The sequence below is a fragment of the Piliocolobus tephrosceles genome, chromosome 10 (genome assembly GCF_002776525.5).
Source record: "Piliocolobus tephrosceles isolate RC106 chromosome 10, ASM277652v3, whole genome shotgun sequence".
NCBI classification, from domain to species: domain Eukaryota; kingdom Metazoa; phylum Chordata; class Mammalia; order Primates; family Cercopithecidae; genus Piliocolobus; species Piliocolobus tephrosceles.
Genome location: NC_045443.1, coordinates 129569023 through 129590337, shown reverse-complemented (window position 1 = coordinate 129590337; position 21315 = coordinate 129569023). Strand labels below are relative to the sequence as shown.

General features: G+C 50.1%; 1 protein-coding gene and 1 non-coding gene across 10 annotated transcripts in view; both read right to left on the bottom strand.

The window, feature by feature from the left end:
- Window positions 1-21315, bottom strand: part of EP400 (E1A binding protein p400) — a 133394-nt gene that overhangs the window by 42502 nt on the left and 69577 nt on the right. For 8 of the 9 annotated variants that reach the window (XM_023196863.2, XM_023196866.2, XM_023196867.2 and 5 more), the window contains 11 exons: window positions 18081-18267; window positions 17494-17660; window positions 15691-15860; window positions 14578-14820; window positions 11925-12089; window positions 10175-10333; window positions 8439-8533; window positions 7692-7963; window positions 6024-6226; window positions 5769-5938; window positions 3797-3993 (listed from right to left, as the gene is read on the bottom strand). In XM_023196863.2, the coding sequence (XP_023052631.2) occupies window positions 3797-3993; window positions 5769-5938; window positions 6024-6226; window positions 7692-7963; window positions 8439-8533; window positions 10175-10333; window positions 11925-12089; window positions 14578-14820; window positions 15691-15860; window positions 17494-17660; window positions 18081-18267 (2028 nt within the window). The remainder of the gene's footprint in view (window positions 1-3796; window positions 3994-5768; window positions 5939-6023; window positions 6227-7691; window positions 7964-8438; window positions 8534-10174; window positions 10334-11924; window positions 12090-14577; window positions 14821-15690; window positions 15861-17493; window positions 17661-18080; window positions 18268-21315) is intronic. The other variant, XM_023196871.2, reaches the window with a different exon arrangement.
- LOC111529850 lies at window positions 4601-4736 on the bottom strand. The gene has a single exon (XR_002727610.1). It is a non-coding gene; the product is annotated as a small nucleolar RNA SNORA49 (small nucleolar RNA).

The window sequence follows — 21315 nt, the reverse complement described above, 5'->3', positions numbered from 1 at the left end:
TGGGTGTGTCCTTCCACGACGTTCCGTGTGAACCTGGGTGTGTCCTTCCACGACATTCCGTGTGAACCTGGGTGTGTCCTTCCATGACGTTCCGTGTGAACCTGGGTGTGTCCCTTCACGACCTTCCATGTGAACCTGGGTGTGTCTTTCCATGACGTTCCGTGTGAACATGAGTGTGTACTTCCACGACACTCCATGTGAACCTGGTTGTGTCCCTCCACGACCTTCCATGTGAACCTGGGTGTGTTGTTCCACAATGCTCCGTGTGAACCTGGGTGTGTCCATCCATGGTGTTCTGGGTGAACCTGGGCATGCCCATCCACAACGTTCCGTGTGAACCTGGGTGTATCGTTCCACGATGCTCTGTGTGAACCTGGGTGTGTCCTTCCATGATGTTCCCTGTACTGTCACCTCACGCACAACCGTGTGGGGAAAATGTCTGCCTCATTTCCTACTTCCCTGCATTCTGCTATCCTCGCTAAGCAGTGTATTACAGAAATCCCTCGACATGAGCTCATCTTCCACCTGGCTGCTCAATACAGTGGATGGCTGTGCCCCAGTGACTGCTTTGTGCCTTTGTGCCACGTGACAAAGCTGCAACACACATCCTTAGATAGCAATCCCACGTCCCCATCAACATGAGGACGTCCCCTTTTCTAGTGCCATGCTGAGCAGGCTCGTTCCCTTAGGGTCTCACCTGTCCGGGGCATGAGAAGAGAGATCTCATCGTGCATTAAACTGGTCCTTCCTTCTCCAGACCAGTGAGCTGGAGCGGCCTCTCATACTTTTTGGCCAATTGGGATGGACTGTTCATATTCACAGGCCCTTCCTTTTTAAAAATAAGGGGGGGGGGGGGGGTCTTTATATATCTTCTCGATTTTTAAGAGCTATTTAACCCTTTACTTACACTGAGAATGGCAAATCATCTCCCTGCTCTATCACCCGCCTGCCCACCGCACTCACCGTACATGTGCAACACTCAGCTTCCTGTCATCTCCCCGCTCATCAGCTGCCTGCCCGCTGGGCTCACCGTATCTGTACAACGCTCGGCTTCCTGTCTCACTGCAGCCGTGTGCCTGTCTCCCCTGACTTCGGGGTCTGTGTGGGTCAGGCGGTCCCTTCCAGCTCACGGCCACAGGCACCGTCTCTTCAAGAGTATTCTAATACTGCTGCTGCACTGAAAACATTCAAGTCCTTCATCCCTCTGGACTCCGCTCTGGTCAGGCATGGGAGCAGCACTCCAAGCCCGTCCTCTTACTCGTGGAGCGCAAGGTGTGCAGCACATTCATGACAGAAAGGCCCTCCGGTTACTGTGGCAGCCAACCTCTGTTAACATGCCAAATCCCCATGGATGCCAGGCTATCTGCCCTGACACCAACAGCACCCTTATGCGGTTTGGGGGTCCCCATGGCTCATAGTGGGGCACATTCCCACCTGCAACACTGAGCATCATGATGGCGGCCTTCATCAGGATGTCCGCACCGCAAGCACACTGGCACCACCTTACCCAGCCATGTGTGTGCACGCATACAATCTTCACACCCATGAGAAGCGTTTTCACAAAAATAATATTAAATTTTAGTATTACTTTGGAGAAACTTCACAAGTTCATGAACGAAGTCTACCCACTCAAGAACAAAGTGTGTCTTCACACTTGGCACAGCTCATCCTGCATCTTTCAAGGTCACCTCATGCCACACTTCAGATGCCCTGTTCCTGCACCACTAAGGCCAAGCCTGAGACTTTATTGCTACTGAGAATAAAACACTTTTCCAATTTCTAGCTAGTAATTGCTGAAGGGCCAACAATGCAGAATGGATTCCACACTAAGCCCTTATCCATTCAACATAAACCATGCACCAAACTTATATTCATCACCATGGAAACGTATGTATAATGTACTGTTTAAAAAAAAAAAAAGTTTACAAAATAAGACATAGTGTGAGCCTTCGTAAAGAATCAGAAACATGTCTGGGAAGATGTGCAGCTAAATATTAATAATTGCTGCCTCTATAGGATCCTTGTTTTTCTTTACAGGCTTTCCTTTTTTTCCTCGAGGAACAAGTAAAGCATTTATAGCAAGAAAAATAATAATCAAACAATTTAAATGCAGCATTTGAATTACTATGATACCAACTGTCTTGTTAAAAAACAAATGGCGGGCTGGGTGCAGTGACTCACGCCTGTAATCCCAGCACTTTGGGAGGCTGAGGCGGGCTGACTGCTTGAGTCCAGGAGTTTGGGACCAGCCTGGGCAACATAGTGAAACCCTGTCTGTACAAAAAATACAAACATTAGCCAGGCATGGAGCTGTACACCTGTAGCCCCAGCCACCCGGGAGGCTGAGCTGGGAGGATCACTTGAGCCTAGGTGATAGAGGCATCAGTGAGCCAAGATCACGCCACTGCACTCCAGCCTAGGCAACAGACCCTGTCTCAAAAAAAAAAAAAAAAAAAAAAAAAAAGAGGTCAAAGCACACTTGGGGTTGTAGTTGCAGGGTCAGCTACTACCTAGGAGACCTCATGCAGGGACCATACTTGTCTAGTCTCAGGTTCCCTACTGGGAATTGACATGTCACTATGAAAGGCGAGCCTAGGCTGCACTCGGTACACAACCAGGCACAAAATAAGCAGAAGAAGTAAATATCCTATTACACTGTAACAGCAAGCACTTAGAAATTTTAAAATAAGAGAGTAATCTTTCTCCATGTCTCCCAATTGTGTTTTGACAGTTACAGTTTTTATCTTTAAAGCTAATAATAGGCTGGGTGCAGTGGCTCATGCCTGTATCCCAGCACTTTGGGAGGCCAAGGCGGGCGATCACCTGAGGTTGGGAGTTCCAAGATCAGCCTGGCCAACATGGTGAAAACCCATTTCTACCAAAAATACAAAAACTAGCAGGGCGTGGTGGCGCACACCTGTAACCCCAGCTACTCGGGGGGCTGAGGCAGAAGAATCACTTGAACCCAGGAGGCGGAGGTCACAGTGAGCCGAGACGGCACCATCGCACTCCAGCCTGACTAACAAGAGCGAAACTCCATCTCAAAAAAAAAAAAAAAAAAAAAAAAGATAGTAATAGATTTTGGCTGGGCGCAGTGGCTCATGCCTGTAATCCCAGTACTTTGGGAGGCTGAGGCAGGCGGATCACAAAGTCAGGAGTTCGAGACCAGCCTGGCCAATATGCTGAAACCCCGTATCTACTAAAAATACAAAAATTAGCCAGTCGTAGTGGCGCACGCCTGTAGTCCCAGCTATTCAGGAGGCTGAGGCAGAAGAATCGCTCGTACCTGGGAGGCAGAGGTTGCAGTGAGCCAAGATCATGCCACTGCACTACCGCCTGAGTGACAGAGTAAGACTCCGTCTCAAAAAAAAAATCTATTTTAATTCTCTTTTTCTTCTTTTCACAGGTGTTGACCATTCTTTCAATAGCCATTTTACTAACAGACAACTTTTAGTTCATAGTAAGTAAAACAACCCAAAATCTAAATCGTACTTTTAAGACTGAGGTACTCTGGAAGAGGTACCACATGTAAAAACTGAGGACGGCAAGATGATTTGTGTGAGCAGCATCACTAACTTACAATTTCAAGCAAATGTTGAGTATAAATAAAAGGAATAGATAAAACAGCAGAAACATAAATTCGTCTGAAGGAAAACGAAACCTAGTTTAAAATTAGATATCATGTATCGTCTTTAGTTTTTTCTTTTGTTTCTGCATTAGTGCTTCTTGCACCAATACCTCCTGCAAAGCTTCTCATTGACTCTATTTTCACACGGCCATCCCCGCAGGCCCTCACCTGTATATGTGGATGTCTTTGCATCTCCCGATCCTATCGCACCACTCCTGAGCTTTGGCATCCATCACTGGATTCAGGTCATTGTCATAAAACACGACGGTGTCTGCCTCTACAAGGTTTATACCTGTGGTACGGCTGTGAGTGGAGAGAATGGCACAAAAAATCCGCCTGTCTCTGTTGAAACTCCTCATCAGTTCCTAAGATGAAACAAAACCTAGAGTTAGCATTCTTGGAAAATGTTGGGAAACCTTTGACACATTTCACCATTTATCAATTAGAAATTATCCCATAGCAGGCCAGGTGTGCTGGCTCACGCCTGTAATCCCAGCACTTTGGGAGGCCGAGGTGGGCGGATCACAAGGTCAGGAGATAGACACTATCTGGTTAACATGGTGAAACCCCGTCTCTACTAAAAATACAAAAAATTAGCCGGGCGTGGTGGCGGACGCCTGTACTCCCAGCTACTTGGGAGGCTGAGGCAGGAGAATGGGGTGAACCCAGGAGGCGGAGCTTGCAGTGAGCCGAGATCGCGCTATTGCACTCCAGCCTGGGCGACAGAGCGAGACTCTGTCTCAAAAAAAAGAAAAAAGAAAAAAAAATTATCGCATAGCAAAACGGCTTGGTTTGTATTCCATTCAACACAAGGCTCACGTTAAAGCAACACCAAGGTCCCCGCACTATATTATGGCTCTTCCGTGCAGCCACCATCATCTTACACTCACCCATCTCCAACACCCTCATACCCATGGTTTAAATAACACCAGCCATGAGTGACAAGAAAAAGTTAGATTCCACCTTGCATTTACTGTCAGCTCAACTTGTAGGCCCCAAAAGAAAACAGCGTCTTACTGGGGAGGGATATGTGCTTTCTCATCTATCCTCAGGCAATGCCAGGGCACTTTACAGGCAACAAAAAGCCCCTGGAGTAAGGCTGAGGAAGCAGGAAAAACAAAACCATGAAGGACATTCCTCTAACCTCACTGAGGACCATGAAAGGAGATGACTTGAATACTTCTCTTCCGTAATTATTTCTGTGCCGGAAACAAAACCTAACCACTGAACAACGCTCTTCCTTCGAAGCATTCTGACTGTAATTTGTCACGCTATTACCAAGAAAACCTGTTACATCACCTTTTGCTCTATTTGTTCTAGGCCTCTTCAGCGTGTGCATGAGCATGTGTGTGAGATAAAGCAGGTCGCGTGGCTTACAGGGCAGCATCTGGGGGACAATGGGCCATGCTACTAAAGCTGGCTCTGAAATGCTGCTGACAAGGGCCCAGCGCACCACATGGAATGCTGGGCACGGTTTCTGCTCATGAAGCTGCCGGGGCACAGGGCCCAGGGACAACCCCTTATGCACTCACTCTTCTGCTGAACACTGACTTTGTTCCCAGCTGTGGATTACCATCAACGTTTCAACGACGACTCTGCAGACAGATCTCACGTGGTGTGTTTGTCGTTATGTAAGTAAAGGGTTCTAAATACATCACCACTAAGGTTCAAATCCATACTGCCAGGCTGCCTTCTAGAACTATACTAGTTTATGCCTCCACAGCAGGCTATGAGAGTGTCTGACTCACTGTGCCTGATGAATCAAAATAGCCTTGGCAAATCTAGTAAGTAAACAACAGGCATATTATCTTAACTTGTATTTCCTTTAATTCTAAATTGGTTGGAACTGTTTTCATATTTTTACCCCGTAGTTACCTCTTGAAGTACACCAGTATTGTCTTAATGATGACTGCAGGTCACCAGTGTTTATTCTGAGACATCAAGACTGCATTTACCTAACAACATGGCTTTCAATAAAAAATATCAAAGGATGGATTGAGACTTAAGGAAGTTCAAAGGCTCATTAAGTCCTTCCCCTTTCACTTAGAAGGGCCATGAGACCACTGAATTTACACAGCACTCAGGCCTTAAACACCGGTGACTGACCCATCAGGGACAAGGTAAGCAATGTCCTTCTCACCTGCCGTTGCTCACTGCTGGCATTTTCATCGATTCTTACATAGGTGAGGTAATGGAAGTTCAAGAACATCTCTAAAATGTCCAACATCAGAATCATCTGTGATAAAATCAGCACCCGACGTCCTTCAGATTTCAACTTCTGAAGCAATATAGCTAAAGCTTCCAACTTTCCTGGGAAACGAATCAAATCAAGAGTGTCTCATCATCCAGGGCCAGCCCAGCTCACACACGGGCCACACCACCAACTGCTCCATACCTGAATCGAACTGCACCAGCCTCAGCTCAGGGAACTGCAGCAGGCGCGGAGCCGTCGTCTGCCGCAGCTGCTGGAAGTAAGGTGCAGCGTGCTCTCTCAGGCCCTCCCTGAAGATCCTCATTCTGTGGCTGTACAGGGGTGGCGGCCGCGGCACCCGTAGGGACGGGGGTGCTGCCACCACGGGAGGAATCACAAAGGCAACCCTGAGGAGCAGAAAGCATGTTTTATCACCACCAGGAGCCACACACCTTCACCCAGCAAGGGGGCTCCCAAAAGATGAGGCAGAGACCTCCGGCAGTCCAAGTCCCAGGAAACAGCAGGGCTCAACCCAGTCACATGGGGACGTGACTGTTGGCACACGGGCAGGGGCCCAACGAGGCAGATCCTAACCAGTCCTGGCCAACAACCACCACCTTAGGGACTAATTCAGACAGTCCAGGGCTGATCGATCAATGGGGGTGGATTCCCCAGGCCGCAGGCACTAGTTCAGAGATGAGCCATCCTCTTTCCAGTGTGTCTTCAGCTGGAAAGTTTGGGACAAAGGTGTACTGTCTCGTGGATCCGAGAACTGCTATAGACTGTCCCACCAGGACGGGGGCCAGACTCAGGGTGAAGGAATCTTTAGGACAATGACAATATAGCAAAGATCACACAGCCAACCTGAGGCCCACCTTGCAACCTGTGGAGGTCACCTGCACCAGAAGGCCCTTGCTATGGACATCAGCTATGACTCACTCCCAACGGTATACAAACTGAATGAATGGTCAAATGTTCAATGAGGGAGGAGTACACAAAGACAAACCAGTACTCGAAAGAAAAACTCCAGGAGCACAAGGTCACTGACTTAGCCACTCCCAGACCAGGAGAAGCCAGAGGTGGCTTGTTCGGCCTTGGAGAAGCACTCCCAGTTTTCTTTTTTTCCATTAATTCTGCTTCCTGATCTGAAAGCACTGAAATAAGTAGATCCTGAAAACTGAGCTGAGCCAAGGCACAGGAAGAAGCCAGGTTTCCCTTTGTAGACAGGATACAACTATGAGACATACGACAGCTGCAAAGAAGGGAAGAAAACATGTCTGAAGCAGAGCCTGGAGACCGGGTCCAAGCAGGGAGTGGAACTGCAAACAGGGTGACGCGCTCTACTGAAACCAAGCTCAGTGAGAGCGGCCAGGTGCCCACCGTGCCCACCAGAGCTCGGATTTGCTCTCTATTAACGCATGTTCTGAGCTCAACTCCGGCACGTGTTTCTCATCACGTAACGTTCACTCACTCATGCGGATCTTTTAATGCAGTCATTGTTTTGAAAGAATCAAATGGAGAAAGTCCTTAGCAACACAGTCATTTGTCCCCAGGCACAGTGTGAGCTCAGTGCTGTGGCTCTGCCCCAGGGCTGCCAACTTCCTTCAGAAGCCGTGCCTGAGCTCAGTGCTGTGGCTCTGCCCCAGGGCTGCCAACTTCCTTCAGAAGCCGTGCCTGGCACTGAGACCCAGATAATAAAACCATCTAATCCCAAAGCTGAAGACCTCAAAGTGTAACTTCAAAACAGACTGCTAAGGGACAGCGTGGGGAGAAGCCGATGGGAATAAGATGAACATCCACGAGACAAGAAGGGGCCTTGCTGGGGCACAACGCAGCCAGAGAGCACCGAAAAGGCCACGAGGTCTGCAGTACCTGTCAATAACATCCTGCAGAGACTCTTGACACTGACAAAGCGTCAACATCAGCTCACTTGGACTTTCTGAGGATGAAGTGTAAATGTGTGCTGGCCCGGCCTCCTTCTCACGACGGCCATCCAGGGACCCACGCCACTGTACCCTTCCGTGGCCAGGCAGGGCACAAATCCTTAGCAAGTCTCTGCCATAGACTGGAGCTTGGGAACAGCGCCGCTCGTTGACCAAATAAATCTGATCCAGGCGCTCTTTCAAGAGTCTGGTCTTCTCCTCCTTTATCAAAAAGTGATGAAAAACAGTTACTTGAGAAACAGAACGACAAGTTACCATCTTCACCAAACCCCCTGGAATTTCCCACGTAGGGGATCCACTTCAATATCCAAGGTCTTGTGTTACAGGAAATAGAGAATGAAATGAAGCCGAGAGTTACAGGAAATAGAAATGGAAAAGAAGCAGAGAGCACAAGCATTCTCTTCTTTGCCAAGATGGGAAGTATTTCTCAAGACACAAGTGAGTAATTCCAATGCCCAGGAAGACTTGCAGAAGGACATAAAAAATACAAAAAAAGATTTCGGCAGTCGTAAGTCCAGTTTCATTTCTTGTATTAGGAAATTTGTGTTTTAAAATAAGAATTCACTAACATAACTTGAGGATTCACAGGAGCCTTTAAATATCACAACCAAACACAACAAGCAGCTCTTAAAGCCACTTGTCCACATACACCAGGGTCTCAAGCTCAGGTGCTTACCTGGGTTGGCCCTCCAATGGGAGAAGCTGGTTTGGAGGCCGTTCCAGGTTCTCCCACAGCCAAGGCATTCACCGCCACGCGGCCCGGAACGCCAACTACAAATGTATAAAGGAAGAGGTGAAAAGGAACGCCAAGTTCGCAGGATTTCATCTGCCACCAGCATGCTCCATGGAACCTCGCCCTCCACCAGCACACTCCGCAGAAAGTCATTCTGCAACAGCATGTACCCAATGCCTCATCCTCCACCAGCACATGCCTGGAATGTGCATAGCTCAAACTTAAATACTTTAGATCTGCCACAGAAGCATGTTGGCTCCCAGGCCATGACTGGAGCTGAATGGAGCCAGGAGTTTATCCCTTTCCTTTGGGAAGCACTCCAGAGCCACCCAGAAGCATCCCAGCATACATCCAAGGCCCTGGGTGCCCCATCGCCATCAGCATGTGGCCACCTCCTAGCCCAGGTGACAGCCTGATGACTGTGAGGCCTCTGCCTGCCATGAGCAGCCCAGCCCTGGCAGGACGTCCACCTAGTCCTCATGACTGCAACAGAGAAAGCCAGTGCCCGTTTCATATCCGTTCCCTGGAGCTGCTCCTGACATGACACCAGCTACCAGCCAGGGCCAACGAAGAAGGCAGAAGCCATGCCACTTAGTGCGGTGACTTTCCTATAAAGATGTGGTCATAGAGGTGTCTGAGTGCTGAAAAGGGGCCCAGGGGTTAAGAGTCACCTTAGGGGAAAACAAGGGGAGAGAGGCTGAGGTTGTCAGAACTCAGCACTTGAGGGTAGGGGTGTCTGGGCTCAGACCCTCAGGGTCCAGGACTCCAGTTGGTACTGGGGTCTCTGAAGCTGAGGAGGGCTTCCACAGGACAGTGACTCATCAGCCCACAAAGAAGGGTGCAGCAGCTGGTTCTGGAATCCCCAAGATGCCTGGTTCTGGGAGTAGGGGCAAAACCTGGCAAGTGGAACTGTTGACCACGGTGGCATGCAGGACTGCTGCTGGGTGACGCTAACAGGACTGGAGAACAAGCCATGGCCCCTCCCCACTCCAGGCTCGCAGCCTCCTCTGATGCCTAACAGAGCCTAACAGGTTGGCAGTGGCCCACCCAACATCACTGCCCACTGTGCAGAGGTGGGGCTGGAACTGAACGGACACCACTCGGCCACCAGGACAAGGCTCCATCCCAAGGAGACAGCCTCGCCCCTCTAGACGCCCAGCTGCCTCCACGGGTCTCTGGGTTCCAGAGGACACACCACGTCACGACAGGGCACATCCAGGGAGACCCAGGGCCAAGGCAGGGGCAGAGTGAGGACTCAGAGGTGAAGCAGGTGGCGAGACAGGATGAGGAGTGGCAGCTCGGGCTGGACAAAGAACCAGGCCCTGCGTGGGTGGCTGCACGGTCCCACTCCCAGGGGAGACTGAGCACACTGAATGTGTTGGCAATATACAAACAAGCAAGATTTCTCATGATTCCAAATTTCTTGTGAGAACACAAACAAAACAAAACCCTAAGGACAGTGGAGGCTGGTTATATCCAACCAATATCTTTGAAAGCACAAGAAAAAGAAAATAAATCAGGCTGACACTATGACACATCTACAGAAATCAGAGATGGCTGCACACTAGACTGTGCTGTTCTGAGATACAGTCAAAGACACATGAATGCCTTCCACTCGCCTGAGATGGAAGAGAAGGAAGCTTCCAAGCCAAGTCTCCCTCCTGCTCAGAGCACCCTACCTTGTGGGGTCAAGGGTGCAGGGCTGGGACCGCCGGCCAGGGGCTTGCTTCCCAGGGCGCCGTGCACAGCGCCCGCCTGAGACACGGTCTGCATCACCACGGGGCCAGGGGCTCGAAGGTAGGGTTGCCCGGGGGCGGACACGATCTGGAGGACGCTGCCTGCAATCACAGGTCCGCTAGGTGTCAATAACAGGCACATGTACATCACAGTCACACACTCCAGGCACTCCCAAACAGTACAAAATCAGTCGACAAACTGAAAATCAAATCTAAACAAACAAATCAATGCAAAGTTCAGTCACTGTGAGAAAAGTGGCAACCCATCACCAACAGTGGATGGCGACACACTAAGAGACAAGGTCTCTTGCTCAATGTCAAGAAAAGGCCATCTACCCTCTGTGCCTTACGGAAGGTGTGTGACATACAGCCGCTGAGGACCTGCTGTGCCGCTCAAGGTACTGAGCTGGACGTCCTCACTCCCAGATCACCGCAGTCACTTCTGACAGCAGTCAAGGGAATGAAGAAATGGAACAAAACCCTGTTTTCAGCCCAGATGCCTGTGGCTTTTCTGCGGCTTTTTAAGGAGGCTGCCGCTTTGGATCTTGTATGACTACATCTTTCTGACTTCTTTTACCCTGGAGATAGCTTCCCATGTCATACTTGATGAAAACTGGCAGCCATCAGAGATGTTACCAATTGGCCCTGCCTCTGTGGGCCAAAAAAATGTTTAAAAAAAAAAAAAAGGAAGGAAACCAAACTGAATCGTTTCTCTGTGGCCGGCCTTGCTCTGCGGAGATGTGTGTCTCTCCAAGGCAGTCAGCGGGCTCACCCCACGAATGACAAAACGCTCCACCCTGACAATACCACAGGCAGCGATCATGAGGAAAGCACTGGGGAGGCGGCCGCTGAGGCTGCAGTCAGGGAAGGTGGGGGAGGTGCCGCCAGGGCTGCTGTGTGGGGGCGGGAGGGAGGCAGCCCCTAAGGCTGCTGTCGAGGAAGGAGGGGGAAGGCGGCTGCCGGGGCTGCTGTGGGTGTTCCCTGAACCCTAAACTAAAACAGAGTGAGCTAACGATCCCACCACCAGGACAAGGCACCACTCAATTCCTCTCCCTCACTTTTTTTAAAGAGCAGTTACTATATAAACACACTGCTCTTCACCAAAGATCTGGGCTTTGGGTCTGGGAGTTAAAATTAAGTCTGTTGATAGAAAAAAATGATTTCTCATACATAAAATTACCAATCCTGTGGTGTTTTGGGGAAAATCTGTCTCACACCTGTATTAGAAAGCAGCAAATATTTCTGTTACTTATCTATTATTTAGAGATGGGGGTCTCACTCTGTGATCAGGCTGGAGTGCAGTGGCACGATCTCGGCTCACTGCAGTTTCAACCTCTGGGGCTCAGGTGATCTTCCCACCTCAGCCTCCCGAGTAGCCTGGACCACAGGAGAGCACCACCACGCCTGGCCAAATATTTCTACTTTGATCTACAAAATACGAAACTCTCTTCAAAGAGCAGATGCTGGGAACGAACATGCCTGTTGTTTGTCTGACACGCGTCAAGCACAGGCAGCCCAGTGGCTGATGAATGGCGTCTCGCGGGGCCGGTCCTCCGTGGACCATGAGACGCATCATTGGACACGAGGAAAAGCCTGAAGCGTAAATGCACGAAGCAGGCCTGCAGGCAGCAGAGCTCATGGTGAGGCGCTTTTGTCAATTTCGGCGTCAGTGCTCTCTCTTCCTGATCCTTACCTTGCAGCTGCAGCGGCTGGCCCGCCGTGAGCTGCCGGAGCTGGCTGTGCGACAGGGTGAACTTGCTGCCCTGGAACTGCAGTGTCACCGGCGTCTCCGGCTGAGCCACGCGGCTCTGTGGTCCTGCGATGGATGCCAGCTGAGCTATTTTCACTACCTCGCCACCTGTTGAAACGGAGATGGAAAGGTGAATTCAGATCATTTTGGAAAAAATTTGGGTGTGTCATATTGACAATCATTTCTTGCATATAATGACCATCTATCATAAACTGAAGCACCACAGAAATGTTTATCAGGTAGTGTTTTCTACCACTTTTTAAAAATAATTATTTTCATTAAAAAGAGAAAACAAAATGTCAGATTTTAATGGTTAACTTCACTTAACCATAATTGGTAGGAATTTTAGATATCAGATATTGATAATATTAAGGAAGCTATTAAGGAACATTTTACTTTTCTACCCAAACAATAAAAAAGCAGCAAACATCAAAAACAGCAGAAATCAGCTGCATGAAGTGGCTCATGACTGTAATCCCAGCACTTTGGGAGGCTGAGTTGGGTGGATCACATGAGGGCAGGAGTTCGAGACCAGCCTGGAAACAGGGTGAAAACCCATCTCTACTAGAAATGCAAAAAAAAAAAAAAAAAAAAAAAAAAAATTTAGCTGAGGCATGGTGGCAGGCGCCTGTAATCTGAGCTACACAGGAGGCTGAGGCAGAAGAATCGCTTGAACCCGGTAGGCAGAGGTTGCAGTGAGCTGAGATTGGGCCATTGCACTCCAGCCTGGGCAACAAGAGTGAAACTCCACCTCAAAAAAAAAAAAAAAAAAAAAAAAGCAGAAATTGATTTGTAATACACTTGGAAACTCACACATGAACCTTTTAGAGAACTTTATAAATGTGGAAAGTACCTGTCCAATTTAGCTCACAAAGAGAGACTGTATCTTCACAAATATAAAAAATAATTAGCTTCAATTACACCCATAACTCTCCAAAATCTAGGAATGCATTTTTATTTATTTTGTGAGAGACAGGGTCTGGCTATCAACTAAGCTGGAGTGTGGTAGCAGGATTATAGCTCACTGCAGCCTCAAACTCCTGGGTTCAAGCGATCTTCCCACCTCAGCCTCCCGGGTAGCTGGGACTACAGGTGTGAGCTACAGCATCTATAAGATCTAGCAATGCCTCTAAATACATAAATAAATCACATACATAAAAAATCTTTAAGATATAAAACTTCATACTAATTTGAATTAGACGGTAAAAGTCAATCTATAACATCTACTGTTTAAAAAAAAAAAAAAAGTAAAATTTAGCGCTGCTTAAAACACTTTTTTTGAAAAAACATAACTCAGACGTGGTCATATGCCCCCACCTCAAAAAGGTATTACCTTCCAGCTACAACTGAACAACAGGTTTAAAGATTTATTTCCCAATGGTTGATACTTGAGTCTAAATGTTCTTCCCAAGAAAATCCATGCCAGAATTATTAGTGATATGACAAAAAGAACCGTTAGTAAGAGACTAGAAAAACGTCTAGAGGTATCTTGCCCACAGAGTAACTGTGAACAAGGAGGGGAAAACGGAAACAGAAGACAGAGATTTGTGCACAGAAGTGTCAATGTCCCAACAATCCTCCTTGCTCCATACACAGGTGAGAATCGACCCACAGGAAAAGCAGTTTTGCTCACTTTACAGATCTCCCAAAGAACAGCTCCTCTGGCAACCACCACCATGACTTTCATCCCACGCAAGACAGTGTCTAGTTTGATAAAGATGTAACATATGCAATTGCTTTCTCCCTTAGGGCAGTTAACTAGGACAATTCCTCTTTATTTTTGGGCAATGGGAGAGAGAGACACTTGTAAGGAAAGACAATTAGTTTGAACTCAGTGTCTCTCTGCATCACTCCCTCTCCCATCTCCATCTTTCCAGGAAAGCCTCCACACGATCTGGCTACACCAATGAAAGAAGCAGTTGAGGTGGCACTGGAGAAACAACATAATACTTTAAGTCAGGATAATTTCCACCACAGAATGAATAGGGTACATATAAGGTCTGAAAACATACTAATCCCACTGGACACAGCAAAATGTTCTGTATTTGAAAAATTAATAACTGTGTTTTTTAAGTCATTAAATTGTTACAAGTTATCTTGATTGAGCAATTATTCATCCCAAGTTTAAGTTTGGTAACAGGCGAGAGATTAAAAAGAGCTAATGTTTTTTAGGAACCTAAAGCTCGTTCACATGACTGGCAAGGAAGCGACCTTAACAAAAGCAGTCGCTGTCACTCTAGGAGCATCTGCTCCCCCAGAGTGCACCTGTGTGGCTGGTGGAACAAGGCCAGGGCTAACACTGGGAAGTGCCGACAACAGCACCAAAGCAGTGAGCGAGCGCAGCAGGAAAGCAGAGCTGGATGGCGGAGTCAGGAGAGAGAGCACAGACAGGAGAAGGCCGGACGCAGCCTCCGGAGAGGCGCTCCCTGCTAGACTCATGCCGGAGGTGGCTGCACTGGTGAGAGGCAGCGCTGGGCATGGGGCTGGGGAAAGACACAGGAGTGGACAGCAAGGCTCCTCCTACATCCCCGTGTTCTTAACACAACTCCTCTGGGGTAGAGAGATGGCAGAAACCTGGAAAGGTGAGGCCACTTACTAGGCAAGCGGGCCTGGGCCTGCGAGGTGAGCACCAGCCTCTGAGGCAGCGCGCTCTGCCCGGCCGCGTGCGAGGGGGCCTGGGGCTGGGGCGGGGGCTGGCCTGGGGTGGAGGCCTGTGCTGTGGTCTGGGCCCGCAGTTTCGCAGGATGGGCCGGGCTAGCGGCTGTGCTGGAGGCCGAGGCGGGCTGGTGTCGTGGAGCACTGGCGGAAGCCTGAGAGGTCTGAAACGGGGCTGCTGCTGCTGCAATTGATAAGGTTTGTTTGTGCAAAGCTGTTAGAGGTTCTTAATAAAATACAATATTTTAAAGCGAATTTTAAAGAAATAAAATAAACATTTCACACTGTCTCTCAAATGAGAAGACCCCTCTTAAGGAAAAAAAAAAAAAAAGGAGGGGCCATATAGTTTACAGAGTGAGAGAAACGTAATTTTACATGTTGCTAATTATCTTCACTTTGAGCTACAGTACTCTACGCAGTACATTTCTCAGAGTAAACAGAAACTGTTAGAAGTCAGCCCAACCAAACATTAGTATCAATTAGAAACTATTTCCTAAACACACAAAAAAAACATCAACAGAGCTTCCACTCATATTTCTATAGAGAACGCTGGCAACAATGCAGGTCTCCGCATTTATTTTTAGCTCAGAAAACCCGATGGACATGGTGTGGAGGGCCCCTTTGGCCACGTGGTGAACTACTACTTTTAACTATTTTGATGACCTTTGCTACTCTATCCTTCCTCAAAAGAATAATCAAGTTCAAGTGACAGCACAAAATACAATATGAGCAGACGTTCTCAGGAGTCTCCTAGACGACTGCACGCATGCGCCTCTTGTCAACAGAAACAGCCTGCCCAGTGGCTGTCAGTATCAGATCAACACTTATTAACCTAGGAGTGAAACTTCTTCAATAGGGAAAACATCCATTACCAGCCATCAAAAAGTCTAAAACTCATCAAGAACTCAACAAGGCACCTTCAGAGAGCCAGCAGGTGGTGCCTATTCCCACTCAGGGACGATTACAGCGTCCAGAGGCGCAAGAAGAAAGTGCCATGAACTTGTCCCACAAAAACCTCCATAAGGCGGAGAGCAGACAACTACGTGACGTCTACCTTTTGCCTCCGGATTGGCAGAGAATGTGGCGATGGGCGGCCGTCCTCGAAGCGGGCCCTGTGGAGCAGGAGAGGCCGTGGTGGGGGCTGCCGTCCGGGGCGGGTGAGCGCTGGGGAAAGCCACGGTGCGACCCTCGGGCTTCTGGCCATACTGCACAGGCTGAAACAACCTAGATGCCCGTTGGTCCAGGCAAGAAGACACAGAGCATCAGACCACAGAGAGAACAGGCCACCTCAAGGAGCCGGGGTTCACCGCTGCCCACAGGAAGCCAGCTTAGGGGCCAGCACCCAGAGTGCAGTTTACAGAGGGAAGGGAAAGATGCCTAAGTATTGTCCTAGGTAAGCTCCCCCTGAGCCCGGTAGCAGTGGCTAACAAGACTTAAGTACACCAAAGTGGTATGTTACATCCACCCAGATATCTGGGAATACAAGGATGAAAGCTGTTTTAACTTTCACAACCGTATCAATATAGATTAGAAAACAATGCATCTATTATAGCACAAGGGCTAAGGGTAGTGAGGAGAAACATCAACTTGACAAAAGTCTGATCAAGTGGCCGTACCAGTGATGGTTCACTGTTGCCTCAAACTCCTGGCTTCAAGCAATCCTCTTGCCTCAGTCTCTAAGTAGCTAGGAATACGGGTGTGCACCACCACGCCTGGATTATATGATTTTTTTTTTGGAGAGATAGGGTCTCACTATGTTGCCCAGGCTGGTCTCCAACTCCTGGGCTCAAGCGATCCTGCCACCTTGGCTTCCAAAAGCATTGGGATTACAGGCGTGAGCCACGGTGCCCACTTTAAGCTGGGAACTATACTGGCCATTTTCAAAACTCCTATACAATGTAACAAGCAGAGATGGCCATCAAAAGTCATTTTTAGGCCGGGCGTGTGGTCTCACACCTGTAATTCTAGCACTTTGGGGGACTGAAGCAGGAGGATTCTTTGAGCCCAAGAGTTCAAGACCAGCCTGGCAACAGAGTGAGACCCCTGTCTCTATTAAAAACTTTTATAAACTTTTTTGTAAAAAGCCATTTTAAAAAGACAGACTAGCACCCACTAGAATGGGTGCTATTCATTTAACTGAGGGCCGCAGGCTCCCTGAGGAGCAGCCTGCTGGGTCGTGGCTCCTCAAGCTAAGCAGAAACCTCTGGTACTGACGAGGGGAAGGTGATCCACTGAAAGTCCCAGTGAAGCCAAGTACAGAAGTGCCAACAAGAAAGACCTGTCTGCAGAACTGACCCCTTCATCTCCAAATGCCTCTTTCCTTTCCTTTCCTTTTTAACCCAAGCATAGGATTTTGGATATTTCCAATTGCTAGATTTAGACTATGAGTCATTTATATCTTGTTTTAATCATCTAACGTGTCTGTCCCTCCCAGCCTCACGACACTGGCAAAAGCATCACTTCAGAATCATTCACATGTCACTTGTAAGACAATGACATCACGGTGGGGGTGGAGCCCTCTGCCTGCCACACTCACGACACGTGTGGTCTGGCCACACCAGCCTCCACCACAGGAGGCACCAGGTTAAATGCAGCCCTGACACCCACCCTACCCTAAAACTGCCACGAAGACGATCAAGGAGGTTGCTGTTCAGGGAGGCAAGCAGTTGCACTGCACCACACAGCCTAAAAGGCATCTGCACAGCCACATGTACCACAGCCAAGGACATCAGCAAGGTCCCAAGAGCAGCAGATAACCCAACTACATTAGCAGCCTTTCTTTCACCACGCATAGACCTGGGTCAGCTGCGGGGACCCTGGGAGCCGACCCTCCCTGCTGCCTCTGGGTCGCACGCACCTGCTGGCCTTCAGCTTTGCTGCTGCTGGTCGGGCTGCTGGGGCTGCTGAAATGGAGATTTCCTCCATGAGTTTCCGTGGTATCTTTTTCTTAGACAGCAATTCTGCCTCGTGACGAGTGATTTTATTTTCTAAGCTGATGAGATCAAACATAGAAAGATCTGTTTCCTAGAAAGAAAAAGAAAAAAAGTCTTGCTGCATGAAGTGGCATAAAAAGCACCTAAGAATCAAAACTGATTTCTATGGCAGGGCCCTAACGTGGGCATCCAGACGCGCCCCCTCTAACAGCCGCTCGGCAAGCAGACCCTCCTCCACGCCAATACACAGGTGCTGTCATGCCCTTGGTGAAGTTCTACAGATGGACCGTGTATGCTCAGCTACTTTTTACAGTCCACAGTCCACACAACGCCAAGAAAGCCTGCCCTCTGCATCTTTCCACTCTGTGGGCCTGTCTCCCTCGGGTAAACTTCTGCAATTGCAATTGCAGAAGAAGAGCTGGTTGAGAACCCATTTCCAAGAATGGTTTTATCTATAATGTGCCTGGAAAAGACATCCAACAGTGATTCCGCTTTCTGTGATTCCACTTACCCTCCAGAAATCTCTCTCCAGTGCCTTCAGGATTAGAGATGCGGACGGATATTCCAGCGGCCGCGCCACGTAGGAAGAGCCTGGGTGCCGGGGTTCCACGAGCCCAGGGTGATTGCAGATGCGCTGCAGCCGCACAAGGATGCTCAGGACATTGACAAAGTGCCCGCTCTTCAAGGCCTCCTGAGTGCTGCCCGTGGAGGAAGAAGCAGGAAGCATTCAACCCAAATGGCACGTGGACACATTCCCACCCTCACGACCAACTGTCTCAACTCCAGAAAGCCGGGCAGAAGCAGATGTTCCTAGGTCCGTGTACTGAGTTAGACAGAGTGGCCATTCAAGTCCACGTCCCAGGCAGGGCCTTCTGCACTCGCTTGCCATCCCCATTTAGAGTGACACCGCCCCACCAGAGCTGACCAGAGACAGCCACTCCAGTTCATCCTTCATTCACAATCACAGCAAGGGCTCTCAAAGAGACGTGGGGGCAATCGAGGGGGAAAAGCAAAGTGAGGGGCAGGGTGAGCGCAGCAGAGCAAAGCCCCTCAACACCCGCTTGGCAGCTCTGATGCCCGGTCCTGCACTGGCCCTGCAGGCAGTGCGCAGGGGGAGACGAGGCCCCAGGTCCATGTCCTGTGCGTCTTACCACTCAGTGAAGGGGGCAGACGGAAGGACCTACAACGCACACTGGGACCAGGGCTGGGTAGGAAATGGGACCGTGGTAGGGAGGAGCCCTCTGGCGTGAGCACAAAGCACCAGGCGGCCTGAGGGAGGAAACCGGGGTGACAGTGACGATAGGTAACTTGTCTGGAGAGAGATTCAGGAAGGAGATGGCAGACTCATGGGAAGAGAAGGGAGGAGAGAGCAATGGCAAATTTCCAACCCAAACAACTGGGTTGATGGTGGTGCACACCCTAAAACAGGAACACCAGGGAGGGAGCCAGGCTTGGGAAAACACGAGCTCAGTTCTGCCATGCTGGACGTGAGGAGCTCAAGGGTCAGCTCAAGCGCAGGTGACAGAAACCACCATGACAGCAGCACAGAACCCAACCAGGGCCAGCACGGAGGCTCACGCCTGCAATCCCAGCACTTTGGGAGGCCAAGGTGACAGCAGCATGCACCACAGAACCCAACCAGGGCCAGCGTGGTGGCTCGCCTGCAATCCCAGCACTTTGGGAGGCCAAGGTGGGCGGATCACTAGAGGTCAGGGGTTCGAGACCAGCATGGCCAATAGTAAAACCCCGTCTCTACTAAAAATGCAAAAAAAAATTAGCCAGGTGTGGTGGCGCATGCCTGTAATCCCAGCAACTCGAGAGGCTGAGGCAGGAGAATCACTTGAACCTGGGAGGCAGAGGATGCAGTGAGCTCAGATCGTGCCACTGAACTTCAGCCTAGGTAACAAGAGTGAGACTCCATCTCAAGAAAAATTTAAAACAAAACAAAACAAAAACAAAAACAAAAACCCAAGCAGGAGGGCTCCACGGGGGAGCCGATGCCTGGAGTCCTGAGTCCCCACACAGCTAGGCGTTGGCGCATGAGAAGCACATTTCATGGGGGCTGAGCAATGAGTGGAGACCGAAAAATGGAGACAAGCATCGGGAGAGCTCCTGCGAGCCTGGCTCTGGAGAGCAGCGGTGGGAAGGAAAAAGAGGCCAGGGAAGGACTTACATGCACAAGGGCCGGGGCACAGCACATGCTTCAAAAAAAACGGCTGAGAAGATGGATGATTCCAGAGAAGGGATGGGACTTAAAGCCCACATGGAGGGGCTGATAACAGAAAGGCAACTCGCCCTGGCTAACAGGAACCAGGAGAGGCCAGCACAAGTGCAGGGTGGTCTGGGCAGGTAGGGAGTCTGGTCTGGCAGCTCTGGAGCTCACGGTACAGAAACACGGGTGCCGCCCTCACAGCAGCGGGTGTGGCATGGTCCCTGCAAGAGGGAGGAGCTGACCAGGACAGGACGCTCCTGGACCCCCCGAGGATCCTGTGGAGCACCAGACAGCGCCCCAAACACTTGATTACCAGGTGCTCTAGGGGGGCGAGGCGTGCGCACACCTAATGCACTACAGCTTGATTTCACAAGCTCGGAAAGAAAGAGGAAAACGTGCATGAGAAGTCCGAGTGCCCTCCTGCCATTCCGCCCAGGGAGCAGATGCCACCCAGCCAGCGTGAGACCAGCAGAAGAAGACATGCTTTCCCGCTACAGGTCCCAGGGCCACCAGCCTCTCACACCTCAGACGACATGCAACCCTGAAGGCAAACAACCATGTTGCGTGGGCACAAGCCCAGAAGGGCAATGGGTCAGACTCCCCGAGACGGTCCCTGTACACAGGGCATGGTCAACGTGACTCCCCTGACATGCTGGCGCCCAAACCCTGCATACGCTGTGAGTCCTCCCCACTCAAACGACAACTAGTGTGTTACCAAAGCTGACATAGGCTGATTTCAGTATTCTACTGAAAAATCTGACACCACAGCTTCAGCAACGCGGCAAAGCGTTTTCTGTCCACGCATACGAAGTTTCTATAGTGCCTGGAGAGTCTCGCCACTAATGGCGTGGAGTGAGGTGCTGCTCCGCTGCCCGCCTCTTGGAGAAAGGACGGTTGTACTGTGTCATTTGTGAAGGACTGAGAAATTCCACAGTCATCATGCACACTTACCTTCCCTCCTGAAATCTTCACTCACCAGGTTTAAGCTGCATTCACAGTCACCCTCCTCTCGAGGGTGCCCAGGCGCCACGTACACATGCACAGAACGCTGGCAAGCCCCTGAGTGCATGCCCTCGGGCTGCAGAGCAGAGGATGAGGCACAGAGAGGGAGACCCAGGACAAGGGGTGGGGGGTGTGTGTGTGTGTGTGTGGCTAACATGGCCTCACCCCTAGTCTCCGCAAACCACAGTCTGCTGTGCCCATGGCCACGGAGTGCACTCACACCATCACCTGGCATCTGCTCCCGCCACAGCACCTCACCAAGGTCCCCATGTTGTCTCCCCACAAGAAGGGGAGCGCATGAGCACATGGCTGGTGGAGGAGTGGGGTCGTTGACCCAGTGTGTCTGACTGTGGCCTGTGAGGGCACTGAGGTGGCACGGGGTGAGGTGGCACGGGGTGGGTAACCCGCAGCACTGCCTCACAGCCACACCCCCAGCAGGGGGTGGGGTCCCTGCAGCACTGCCTCACAGCCACACCCCCAGCACAGGGTGGGGGACCCGCAGCACTGCCTCACAGCCACACCCCCAGCACGG